This window comes from Callithrix jacchus, chromosome 16 (genome assembly GCF_049354715.1).
Source record: "Callithrix jacchus isolate 240 chromosome 16, calJac240_pri, whole genome shotgun sequence".
Lineage (NCBI taxonomy): Eukaryota > Metazoa > Chordata > Mammalia > Primates > Cebidae > Callithrix > Callithrix jacchus.
In genome coordinates this window covers 46,015,704-46,029,422 of record NC_133517.1, presented here as the reverse complement: position 1 = coordinate 46,029,422, position 13,719 = coordinate 46,015,704, and the positions used below count along the sequence as shown (strand labels likewise).

At 40.8% G+C, this 13,719-nt stretch overlaps 1 protein-coding gene across 3 annotated transcripts in view; it reads right to left on the bottom strand.

Moving 5' to 3' along the window:
* Positions 1-267: 267 nt before the first annotated feature.
* The window catches only part of ZNF704 (zinc finger protein 704), a 246,371-nt gene continuing 232,919 nt past the window's right edge, over positions 268-13,719 (bottom strand). Inside the window, exons 9-10 of one of the 3 annotated variants that reach the window (XR_013527924.1) lie at positions 12,035-13,059; positions 268-9,950 (exon numbers count right to left, since the gene is read on the bottom strand). Coding sequence is in view for 1 of the 3 variants with exons in the window: in XM_078352745.1 (XP_078208871.1) it covers positions 12,948-13,059 (112 nt within the window). In the remaining 2 variants the exon portion in view is untranslated. Of the gene's footprint in view, positions 13,060-13,719 lie in introns of all 3 variants that reach the window. The other 2 variants (XR_013527925.1, XM_078352745.1) reach the window with 2 other exon arrangements.

The following is a 13,719-nucleotide window of genomic DNA, read 5'->3' as shown; positions in this document are numbered from 1 at the left end:
TACTTGCTTGGGACAACAGAGTCAGCAGCACAGGGTCAGCAGCTGACGTATATGGAAAATCATTGCTAAGGGAATGGGTTGAAACTGTCATTAGCAGGGCTGAATATGAGGAGACAGGCCTTCCATATGTTTCCAAAAATGGCCTTGATGATGACAGCATCTCCTTGGTTTTGAACTATTTTTACAACTCTAGGTAAAACCCCAAGCCCCCATGAGCATTTCTTGGTATAAATTAGTTATCCTGAATTTAAATAAATGGTCTCCAAATAGAAGCAGATACACAAAAACTTTTATTAAGTGGAAGTTAGACTTACTTCATGGTAATTAACCAGTTACAAGTGCATTTAAATTCATGTGTGTGGACATTGTAGAAGTCAAAATGGTATTATTGAAAGTCCAGTGTTCTGGCTCTGTTTGTGCCAGTGTAACCCCAGATAGAACCATCCACAAAGTAAGTACAAGTCAACGATGATATCAGACTAGATTGGCAACACCATATTCATTGTTACAAGCATTACAGAACAGAAAAGTCCAAGGACCAGAAGACGATTACTAAAGTGATTCTTACTATAAACCTTTTCTTCTACTTAAATGCTTCCAGAGAACCGGAGTAGCAAATCCTCAACTCTGGGGGGACAGAGTCACTTCTGCATTTTACACTTAGATAGGCCACAGAAACTGTAAACATTTGGTGGTCTCTTGATGCCCATTTCAGGTAGATGCCAGCTGTCCCCTTGGGAAAGTGCAGTTTAACTGGTGTGAACATTTAATATTGTACATCTTCAATATGAAAATTTCCTTCTGTTTCAATTAGCACCAGTTTATTTAAAAATATTTTTCCTGGTGTTAAATATTTAGGAATTTTTTTTTAAACGAACACACAAAGTCCAAAACAATGGACAGCAAAAGAAATTAAAAAATTGTTGTAGAGAACAGCATTTAGAAAAACAACATCATTTAAACATTTGACAAATCTATGTACAATGTGCCAGAAGCTGGCAAGGAGCATGGCTGAGGAACAGTCAGGTAAAAGGTTTATCAACCTGAACCTCCGCAGGCTGTATTTACAGTCAGACAGGTATTCAGAAATGTGTATCAGAACATCTAGATTTGGCTAAAAATCATATAAAAAGATACATTGCCCCTCCCCTAATAACTTCTAATTAGGTAGCAAACAATCCAGTATAACCTTAAGTACCAGGTTTAGAAATGCATTTTTTCCCCGCATTTTACAAACAGTTGAGAAACTTTCTCAATGGACATTGAAGAGAACCAGAATGGCAGAGAAATGGAGTTCTTTTTTTCCACATTGTCAGATGAAGGAAAGGATATTTTTTCATGTGGAGTAATATAGTAAAGCACTGATTAAATAGTAAAGACAAATTATTAGGGGAAAAGGTTTCATGAAAATATGAAATCAAGAGGGCTGAAGAAATTTGTGTATATTCTATATAGACTTTCCAAAATATAAGTAATTTTGAAAAAAGATCAATTATTTGCTTTGCTGAACAATATTTTCATATTTTGTTATTTGAAACTATAACTGAAACCTCTTGAAGAACATTTTTTTCTTAGATTTAGAATTAAATCCAACAGATAAAACCTGTGCTATATTTATACAATGAAATATTCGTTCACTTCATGCAGTTTTGCTTGCTTGTTAATCCAGTGTTACTAGAACATCCACCTTTAAAGAACTGGGCACATTTTTTAACAGCCAACATTTCCCATTTATGCTTAAGAAGTAAAAAACCATTCCCCATTTATTCATCTTGATGGAATTTCTTAGAGCCTGATGTTTAAAAGTTTCAATCTTTAAAAACATCAAGTAGGAGAATATGGATGGGTGTCCCATATCCCTATAAGGATATGTATCCAAGTTTATTTTGAATAATTTGCAGTTGTGGTAGGCAGCTATGAAAAAAAATTTACTTGGATTTAATATAAAATACATGTTACTCTTTGAAAATGCATAGTTTATAATTTTATACATTCATTTACTAATATTAAAGACCTTTGTAAGCAAGTACTTACCTCCGAATGGTGGTAAGATTATATTTCAAAAGATCTCTAACCATTGGATGGCATTGCCGCCTAGCTTCTGAGTTAGTGCTCAATGACCTGTGAATACCTGTCATTTTCACACGAGTGTCACACAGGTAGGACAGCTGTTTTCTCTTCATTCTTTCTCCTTGTTCAGCAGGCACTAAAAAGCAATGCTGTCTACTGATTGCATTTCCACTAAATACCCCATTTTAAATATTTAATAATTTCATTTTAATATTTTAGATTTGGTATAGAAAACAATTCAAAAGATGGCTTAATTTTAAAAAGTTTCCTTAAACATTGTCATGGACTAAGGGCAGCAGAGGTTTTGTGATTACTGTTGTTCTCTCTCTCCAGCCTTCTCATTTGAAAAAATGACCGTAGGCCACTCGCAGTTGCATCTGATGACAGTCATGAACTTTGGGACCTAGCGATTTTTTTCTTATCCTGAGTTCTTCTTCTAAGTATATAGGATTTTGATACACAAAACACTTTGGAAACTATTCTAGCGTCTGGTTATTCCAGAGAGCCTATGTTTAAATGGCTGATCACTGTTCAACCATTAATTACAAAAATAGGAATTTTAGGGTGTGTTATAGGAAAATATTGATTCATGGGATTTTTTTTAAACATGTATGATCCAGATTCCTGGGTTAGTTTACACCGAGGACATTTTCAGTTATTGAAGTCATGGACTAGTATGTTTTGGGGACTTTTTAGTTCTTCCCTAAAAATCTAAGTGTTTTCTAAAGCTTTCTATCAATGACCAAGGAGGTCCCCGACAGTCAGGAGACTGTGGAAGGAGGGGCTTTGCTATCATCACAGGTGTTGGTCACATCACAGCCATTGAGTTCCAATGAAGCAGAGTATGGAAAAAAGGTCTAAAAAGTAAAACAAGGGTTTGTAATCTGCAAAGTTATGCATTGCTCCTCAATCTTTTCTGGGGGTGTGTGGGTAGTTTATCATTAAACTCTGCTGTAGATCCCTGAGGGGTAATTCACACTCTGGCAGCTGCTGGCCCTAAGAGCTCTTCCTCCCTCCTCTTGGTCCCAGCCATCTGTGCCCAAAACATAGAAAGGGGGCTCCAGTGGAGTGAGGGACAAGCCCTTAACAACATGAGTGAATTGGAGTCCTTTTCTCTTTCCATAAATATGAAACTATAACAATGATACCCTGTAGGAATCACTTCCTTTTCACATACTAAAGGCCAATTCTGCCTTCATGCTCTGTAATTGTGGGCAGAAGTCAGAGCCTGGAGTAATTAAACGTGGAGCCCTCTTGCTCTGCCCTCTGTCCCCTCCTAAGGTGGTTCTGATCACTCTGTTAGCCTCGCATATGAAAGGGACTGGTAGGGTTGGTGACTTGCACAGGGGAGCTTCGAGGCACAGTGAAAGGATTAGCTGTCTGTCTTGTCATTCTTTACAGTGAGTTTGAACAAATCTTTTGTGATGAGTGTGGCTGGCTGGCTGCTGACTAAGCTGCTCTACTCATGATCACCTAAAACGGTTCAGACAGATGGAATTTTTCCCCTGAAGGAAGGGGATAGCCACACTGAGCCTAATATCCCAGTCATAGTAGTATTTATCCCGTTGCACTTTAAGAGAGAGAAAGCAGTAGCACAGAAACAAGAATGTCCATCAGGGGCTTTGGAATTGAAAACCATTAACAACAGTCTGGCCTCTAGCTCAGGGAGATGAGGGCAAAGGGGAGAGTAACCTTTTCAGTAGCAAATTCATTGGGGGTTGCCAAAATGGGAGAAAGCAAGACTGGTAGCTAGAATGGGGACTATTCTCTTGTAAAGCTCAGTTTCTTCCCTAGAGTGCTGGTTTTCCTCTTAAGGATGTAGAGAGACTTCAGAAGAAACAGACAGGCATGTTTGTTTTTGTTTGTTTAAAGGACATTTCCTTCTTTACTGATAGTCTCACTCTGTCCCCCAGGTGCAGTGGCACAATCTTGGCTCACTGCAACCTCTGCCTCCCGGGTTCAAGGGATTCTCCTGCCTCAGCCTCCCGCATAGCTGGAATTACAGGTGTGCACCACCACACCCGACTAATTTTTGTATTTTTAGTAGAGACAAGGTTTCACTGTTTTTTCTTGTTTTCACTCTTTCTTTGCCTATTGGCCAGGCTGGTCTCAAACTACTGACCTCAAGTGATCCACCTGCGTTGGCCTCCCAAAGTACTAGGATGATAGACATGAGCCACTGCACCTGGTCAACTGATTAATTTTCTGAATTAAAAATTAAGGGAAATAGCCCTAGTAAGAGAATGTAATAGTTAATTAGACTTGAGAATTAATTTTTAGTATTTTCACAACACATATAAATCAAGGGGATCTTCTCTTTGGAAGTCGGTGGTTAATAACTATGTGGATGGTGCCTAACATGAAAGAACATTTTAGAAAACAAGGACTACAGTTTAATCACCATCACTACCTTCTTTCAAAACCTACGGTACCTGCTTTTGGAACCATAGCTTTCTTCCTCTTTCTTTCTTCATGGGTCTTTTTATATCCTGTTCCTATTATAGCAATGGTGCTGATTCTCTTCCATCAGAAGAGGAAAGCACTAGACTGTTTCCTTCTCCAACACTGCATTATTTTAGAAACAAATAATAAGTATCATTCATCAAAAAGCCTGTTCATGACATGGAAGTCTGGCCAAAACGGTTTTTTTGAGGTTCCTTCTAGCTCCACGACTAAACTCCCTGTGAATGACTTTACTCTAAACTCAAGATGTTATACTTAGTAAATCAATGGGAGATGGGTAAGATGAAAGCCATTCGTATATTGGACTGCCTTTTAATCATTCACAATGAAAGAAGTCTCAGGCATTGCCAATGTCATGTAAATTGCATTCACATTTAAACACAACTTAACCATATTACCAGGCATTTCCAACTGAGTTTACAGTATGTTTTGATTTGATCATTACAGATTATAAATGTGAGCTGGTTAAAAAATTTCTGGCATTGACTTAAGTTTATATACATAGCAAATATTGTATGCTAGCAGCAAAAGAAATTTTCCCCAAGGAGTCAAAATTTTTACTCAGAACATACATTTAGCTAATAAGCTTCTATAATTAACTATCAAATTGGTTGGAATTTAGGAATTAGGGATTCGTTACAGTAAAGGGATTCATTTGGGGATAAATCAGTTTGCACTTGGCAACATGAATTAAGTAACGGCTGGGCTATTCATGTCTCTGCTGAAAGGCCTGAACTGAAAAGACGGGTTGAGAACATGGTGGGGTCCCTGGGTCTTCTTAAGTCCCTAGTCAGTCTGGAAGACTAAGGTCTGAGCCAGGCCTTTAATGAGCCCTTTCCCTCTTCCTTGCAATCAATATTGAGGCTGATTCAGGTTCAAGACTATTCTGGGTTGGCCTCGGAGGTGGGTAGTGGTGAATCTAACTATTCCTATTCTACACTGGGTTCTTACAAGGATCAAATGAAACGGTGTTGTGAAAGGGTCAGTGATTATCCCAATACCATCAGGGCTCCGATGTAAGACACAGTTTAATGTAACTTAGTCCATCTAAATGAAGGAAGAAACTTCTAATTTTTTTCATGACACATTTATTCTCATTTTGCTTTTGCCTTCGAAGATGCTAGGGTTTTGTATGTGGAAAAACCTCCTTTTGAGGTTAGTGGACACTCCAAAATAACCTAAGTGCCTACCAGTTCTGAAGCAAGGCTTTTCGCTGTATCAGAGGTGAAGCAGTGGTAATGTTACACGGGAACAAAGACTCATGAGGCAGGATGGAGAGGGAAGGAGCGTGGGGAGGCTGGCAGAGGGCTTTGGCACAACGAGGCAACGTGTGCTCGTGTCAAGCTTCAGAGGCTCCTGGCCGCCTTCTCAGAAGGCACAAGGCTGCTCTTTGCCAGCCCCTCATCACAGTGGCCACGGTAGAAAACAGAAAATTAAGAAAACAGTGATTTGATGCTCTGGGGGGCACAGCCTGGGCATGCCAAAAGGAGGCAGAGAGAGAGAGAGCTGGATAACTCAGCATATCTATATTCAAATTTGCCATCAGAATGATTTCTGGGGAGACATGACCTCTTTCCCCTCTTAATTTTAGTTGCCCAGATAGTGCCAACATGCCAGTTTGTGGGGCTGATGGCTGAACCTAACCTGACAACCATGGAATGTGAAATCCACTTTCCCCAATAGTTGAAACTAGGGGCTGCAGGCTGCACCTGCCCGTGTACAGCTTTTCTTTGGTCTGCACAGTGTTGGCCAAGAATTTGAATTAGCTGTCAACACTTCTATGTCAGGTAATATCATATTTCCAAGTCAGATGATCTAGCAGCCCTGGGCCTGATTTCTGCATGGTTCTGATTGTCTAGAGCTGAGTGTGGGCACCCCATCAAAGAGGGCATGTGTTCTCCAGTTCAATGCGGTCCCCACCATTCTTGTGTTCCTCTTTGCCTGATCCACATCAATCATTTACAGAACTTGCCTGGTCCTTCTGAGGCACTGATATTTACAACCTCTCCTATTTAGAATTACGAATCTTCTATTTAAGGAGGAAATGAGACTCATTTGGTTCAAAACCGTACAGCAATAAAAACTGCTTGGGGACTTTAATGCTAATAATGGAGACATTCCAAGGAGTGAAAACAGAGATTTGCAGGACGCCTCATCTCAAAGACCAGGAGCCAGGGCTGTGCACAGTTTTCCCAAACTCTGTGCGTTTCTCGTCCTCACGTGTGCAGATTCTAAAGCCCATTTGAAACCAAGGTCTGAGTGACCTTCTGACCACATCATAAGAGCTGCCCAGGGGGTGTATGGCTGTTCTATCTCAGCTTTGCTTTCGATGTTATCTGCATCCTTGGCTAATTAGGCTAGCTTTTGGATTACTAAAATCTTAGAAAGAAAAGATGCTTTCTTGTTTTAACAGTGGGTGGGCTTGAAAAAACCATAGGGCATTATGAAATGGTTTTGGCAAAGCTCTGAATTATTTGTGCAGTTTTAATAAACTCTCCACAGCTCCCCTCTGTTTCCTGGTTCTTGGAAACACAGTCACTTTCTGAACACAACCTCGTGTGCCTGCTAGTTCTTACAGTGAAGAATCAAGCACTTGTTTTTATTTATTTATTTAATTTAATTTATTTTTTCTTTTTTCCCTCCACTATATTTTGGAAGCACTTGTTCTTATGAGGAAATTACAGTTATAGTTAGTGCTGAGGACAAAATTATTTTAAACACTGCTGATCACCTAAGAATTCTATCTTTGGGCCTATCTACTGTGAATTTAGAAATTTCCACCGAATGATACTTGCTAGTTAAATGCAAGTATTTGTGATTCTGGTAGGTCAAGTGGTAAACTTGTGTTTGTGACACAGAATTTATCATTTTACACTAAAAAATTTATAAGAATATTTCTCCCATGGCCTATAAGCATATCTGTTACCATTTTTTTAGACTTAAAATATATAAAATGACACTTCAGGCATCTTTTTCCATACTTTGCAAACACATTAGTAATGATAAAAGGAGTAGCTGCTGCTATCTTGATTCTCTTATACCCATTCCATCTGATCTGTATTTCTACCCTTGCTGCAGAGGGTTAATTAAGAAGATATGCATCAAAACATTTGCTTAAAAGAGACATAGCCCTTTGGTGAGCAGGAATTACTTATAATATTAACACTTCCTGTCTGGTAAAATACTATATTTTAAAAAATAAGCTACAATGTATAAAACCAAGGTCATTTCTCACAAAATGTCTGTGTTCTCTGTGATTACAAAACACTGCATCTTGTAAAATATTTCCAGTTAACTTGAGAAGTTGAGTACTGATGCTTATGACCAAAGTGTCATGTCTCTTAGAACTGTAGAAGCCTAACCAGTATATTTCTTGTTTTATTTGGAAAATTAAATTATAATTGTTTTTGTATTTAAAGATTACATTTTGCCATAACATATTACCATTGTGATTCTCAGACCCACAACAAAAGTTATAAAACATGAGATTGTCTTCAAAAAAAGGAACTATTTACAAAACAGGACCAGAAGTAAAATTCCCATTTTGGTTCCTGGTCCTATAATAGATATACCTTTTAAAGCATGTATATCATTGGATACGGGCTTTTTCAAAGTCAGTCATAATAAGCAAACCAGTTGGTCTTAAATACATTTTATCCTTCTTGCTCTATTGATGTGCATTACTCAGTGATACAACTGGTACCTAAAAGTGCTAATCTCATTTTATTTACTGACTTCAGGTTTGGCTAGTTACAATGGAAAAAAGACACAAGAAACAGTTCCACTATGGAGGAATCCCCACAGGTAGGGGGAACAGGGACAGTCTGTGCCGCCGGCAGGGCTACTTAGAGAAATGAAATTTCCAGTTGACCCGTGTGCCCAGGGCATTCTCCAAAATGATCCGCATCTCATTCATATTCATGAATCCTGCTCTGTTTCCACTCATTTGTATGCACAAATTCTTCCCCGAGTTCACACAGGTCAATGCTACAGAAGAAGTGGTCGATAGCAATTCTACAGGGTCATGAGAAAAAGCAGCACCTTGTCCACAAGAGTCCATGGAAGTTTGTTTGCTAACATGCTATTAAAGCAAAATGTACATTGCTCAGGGCTTGCTTTCACTTACAGAATTCTGCTGATAGCTAATAAACAGTCACCCAATGGGTAATAATAAAAAGGATCAGCAAGGCTTTGTATTCACAATTACATTCAGAAAAAGCCTTACATGAGTCTATGAATACCCCCCAGGCATTGCACCTGTAGTTCAAATGTTAGCCTTAGGCTATAGGTCAGCTACAAGCGAAACAGCTCATTTTCCCAGGGCACTCCCCCATGCCTCACAAATGTCAGTACTGCTCAGTTCACATAAATCTGTCTTGAAATGATACCATGTTCATTTGAAAAAAAAAAAATGGTTCTGACTAGAAAAGACTTTAGTGATAACAAAATTCTTCCTAGTTTTAGGAGTCTCCAGACCTATTTTTTGCATGCCCTTTATTTTTCCCTGAGGAAATGAATATTATTTACAGTCTTTTGCTACTATTCTCAAGGGATTCTCCTATGTACAATTCTGGCCACTTTTCTCTGAACCTTTGCGCTTTGGAGTCTGATGAAGCAGGGATGTGGATTCAGCAGTGCCAGCTAATTCAGAACCCAGGGCTGCTTTCAAAAGTGTGGCTTAGTGTGACACCAGAAGCAGCAGACTTAAGAAACTTGAGTGATCTTGAGATTTAATGGAGGACATTTCAGTTTCAAAAATCTTTTGCAACATATACACACGTGACTATCTCTTTGAAAAGTTTTTAGAAAGGTGAAGAATTGTGTCATTCTCTATTAAAAATTTGCATCTGCAACATGGTTATGTTTGGGTGAGGAATTGTCTAAGAAAAGGGCACCTTGTTGGTGCCTGGAGCTGCTGATGGGCACTTTGCAGCTAAGCGCACACATTCTTGCTCAGAAACCCACGGCTTTTATCCTGACTGGCTTTTGCCAACCAAGGGAGGACACTTTTCAGCTAGTGAGGTGAAGAGAAGTCCGTGTCTGCTAGAGATGCCCACTTGGGCTGGGCACAGCAGCCCTGCACTCATGGCTGGAGGTACTTTCCTTCAGGTCATTCTCCCCTTGCTTCAGGCAGCTGCTCCCAGAGGAGAAAATGGAAGATCCTTGGGAGGTACTCAGTGACAGTGACCACTAGCTGATCAGCACCAAGAAGATGAGTGGGAGCCAGGTGTCCATGAGCCTCTTGTACTTCCTCCCTGACTCCCTGGCTACCCGTGTCTTTTCTCCAGGTTGTTCACTGCCTCCACCTATGCAGCACGCATCTTCTGGGAAGGCCCAAGGCTTAACACCACTGCCTGCTGGCCACTCTGCTTTGTCGCTCTCTGGAGAATGTCCTGTCAGTCACTACGAAATGACTTCTTTGGAGAGAGATGAGAAACGTTTTCTGAAGGCAGGGGTGTCAAAGCAGGAAAAAAATATCAAAAGGCTACATCATGCCTTACTTAGAAATATTTAGGGACCAGAATCTATTGTGTTGCCTTTTGCTTGACAGGTCTCTGAGCTCCCTGCAGTGGCTGGGGCTCCAGTTCCACCGCCAGCCTGCTGTGGGAACACTCTGTCCAGCCCTTCCCCTTTTCCCAGCCAAAAGAACACAGAGAACTTGGTTCCTCAGAGATGGCATCAAATGAATGTCTGGCTAATTTGGCACTTCATTTAGTTCCAAAATATAACAAAATAATGCTACATGTAAAAAAAAATCCTAACTAAATTGCATGTTCAGCAGTGTGTATTAGAATTTATAGTTTTCTGGGTGACCTGTAAGGAGTATAATACCTTTTCTTCAAGGCCAGCCACATGTGGCTTGGTGGTCTACTAGTTATTTCACGCCTTGGTCCAGGGAATATGTGTCTGTGTCCAGGAAGGTACTGAGGGTCTGTGTGCACCTGGAGCCAGAAAAGAAAGTACACAGAGCCCTGGGCTGGCAGGCAGAAAGGAGCCCCAACTTGGGCAGGAGATATGAAGCTGTCTTTGTGAAAAGGGCTTTAGAAAGGAGAAGCGATCCCAGGGAAGCTACATTCAGCTCTATAGTTCTGCTTATACCTGTGTACTAGCTGAACACCAGGTAAGGACTGAGCTGGGCTCAGCTCTACTTATGGGGTATATATTTGGAGGTAAAAGCCACAAGCCTTTGCTCCAGGACTGTTCCAAAGCAAAGATCTCTCCCTCCTTGGTTTCAAAGTTCTGGGATGGGGGATGGATTTTATACTCCATGACTTGAATCTTTTTCTATTAGTAACAGTCCAATAATCATGGGCCAGGGAGCTTTGCTGAAGAGAAAATGTACCCTGTCATTTAGGCCACTGGGCAATCTGCCCATCACTCAGGGCTTCCTGGACCAGGCCAGAGCATCATCTTACATCAGTGGTCTTGCAGGGGAGGTGACAGGACACCACAGGAGAAGAAAGGACATGAGAGTAGAAGAAACAAACACATTTCTGTGTTTTAAAAAAATGCCATTTCCTGGCTGACCTTGTAAGTCTAAAACATACAGTATTGCTGGTGCTGTAACTAGTAGTACTGATTGGCAATCAAGATGCAAAATTAGATGAAGCTCTTTTAATCTTAAATGTTTTTAAGAAAAAAAAACAGGATCTCTTCCAAGGAATAATTTCTTAAAAAAAAAAAGATGAGAGTTTAAAAAAGAAAAATACCATAATAAGTGAATGCACAGACTGTGGATGTCGCGCTGTAGAACCTTCTTATACTTTCTTTGCTTATATATAAAAAGAATATCTCATTACTAGATGACTTCTATCTACTCTTAAAAAAGTGTATGTACAATCTTTAGACATATATTAAACTCTCCTCTGTGCAATTTCATTTAACATTCCTATGGCAGATCCCATGTCCCCTCTCTCTGTACAGTGCTTCCTATAAGGTGCTCTTCCTACTTTGCATAGGTATAGGAGAAATAACTCTTTAGCTGGGCAATCAAGAGTAGGGTAGACAGAAAATGAGCTTATTTATAGGGCTTGGCAATGACTTCCATCTCCTTACACCACTACCTCCCAAACAAGCAAGCAAGCAAATTACAAAGCCCAGTAAATGGAACGTAGTGCAAGCCCTTGCCCTACTAAACTGAGAAATTCCTATACCAACATGCATTCTCCTTTTGGTGTTCTGTATGTTCCCCTTTGAGCGAATTCTTAAATGAATAGCTCCAATATTTTTATAAGAAAATTAAGATTTGGACCTTCCATTTACCCATATAATGCTTATGTTGTTAATTAACTCACCTCCCAGACATGCTAAAGCATAAAACCTGTAGAAGTGCACTCAGAATGGAAGTGGTCTGTCAGCCTAACATGACTTTCTGATCAGGTGGGGCCAAGTGGGCTGTGCTTTGTTGTCTAAAGCAAACCTGCTGGGACAGTTTGGAGTTCACTGCCTCTTCTGAAATCAGTCAGTGGTGGCGTTTGGAGAGAAGGAAAATGACCCTTACCTGGCTACAATCTTGACAGACAAGTAGTAACAAATCGCGCTAAGCTGTCATCTGTGGCACATCCCTGAAAGAAGCATCAGGGCTTACCCAGATGGCTGCAGGTGCCAGTTCTTGACTGAGTTGAGGCAGGCAGACAGTAGAGTGAGCTGTGCAGCCTCTAGGGAAGAGCTTCTTACGGATCCAAGGAAGACTCCTAGATGTTTCCCAACAGTGACAGCTGGACTTCCTGAACTCAGCGTGGGGCCGAAGTCTGCTGGTGATTTCCATGGATAATTGCTTCTCAAATTTATGCCATCTGGGGCCCTGCAAGCTAATAGCTCCACCATGGTTCAGCTGGGGCCATTCTTAAAAACAAAAAGACATAGAAAAGGTGTCCAGAGTGCTGCGCTTTCTTGCAACACATCCCGATGTATACTGCGCTTAGAAGTCAAATGGAAAAACAGGGAAAAGATTATTCACAATAAAAGTAGGTATTGTTTTTTGTACAAATGCTACTTAATAACCTGTAGCTGGTTTTTTAAGTGTCAAAAAAATCTTGGAAATGGCATAATTCAGAAAGCTTATCAAAATATGCCTACTTTCTAGGTAAAATGGGCTTTGTTGGTTCAATTGCTACAGAAGTCCACAGTTTTCAGTCTAGACATACAGCAAAAAAAGTTGACTTTTCTTCTGAAGGAAAAAAAAACCAGTTATAGCTGCTCCAGACTGGGTTCTCAGTAAGAGCAACTTTCTTCTGTCATAGGCGGTGACTTAAAAAAAATTTTTTTTGTTTTTGCTCTTATTCCTCCAAGGTTCCTGAAAAGGTTTTCCTGGCTTCGACTGTGTTGTATTCAGCAGGAAAAGCTCTTTCCAACATCTACAGCAGCAGGCCAGGAGCGGCTCAGGGCTCAGAGCCCTTCTGCCTGGGGGTCTCTCAGTCGAGGAACCTCTGGCAGGCCTTCTTCCAGCGGCAGGCGGTACACCACATGTCTCGGTTCTCCATCCCGTACACCTTCCGACACTTTTTGCCCTCTCCCCTGGGCTTCCTGTAAGACAAATGAGGAAGATTAGTTTAGTGGGAGGGATTCATTGGGCATTCTATGGAGAGCTCAGAATCCCTCGAAAGACTGAGGAAAAAAAAAAGCTGGCCGTGGTGGCTCACGCCTGTAATCCCAGCACTTTGGGAGGCCAAGGCAGGTGGGTCACAAGCTCAGGAGTTTGAGACTAGCCTGCCCAGCACTTTGGGAGGCTGAGGCGGGTGGATCCTAAGGCCAAGAGATTGAGACCATCCTGGTTAACAAGGTGAAACCCCGTCTCTACTAAAAATACAAAAATTAGCTGGGCATGGTGGTGTGTGCCTGTAGTCCCAGCTACTTGGGAGGCTGAGGCAGGAGAATTGCTTGAACCCAGGAGGCGGAGGTTGTGGTGAGCTGAGATTGTGCCATTGCACTCCAGTCTGGGTAACAACAGCGAAACTCTGTCTCAAAACAAAACAAAACAAAACAAAACAACAACAAAAACTAGCCTGCCAACATGGTGAAACCCTGTCTCTACTAAAAACATACAAAAATTAGCTGGGTATGATGGCACACACCTGTAATCCCAGCTACTCAGGAAGCTGAGGTAGGAGAATCCCTTAAACCCGGGGAGGTGGAGGTTGCAGTGAGCTGAGATCATGCCACTGCACTCCAGCCTGGGTGACGAAG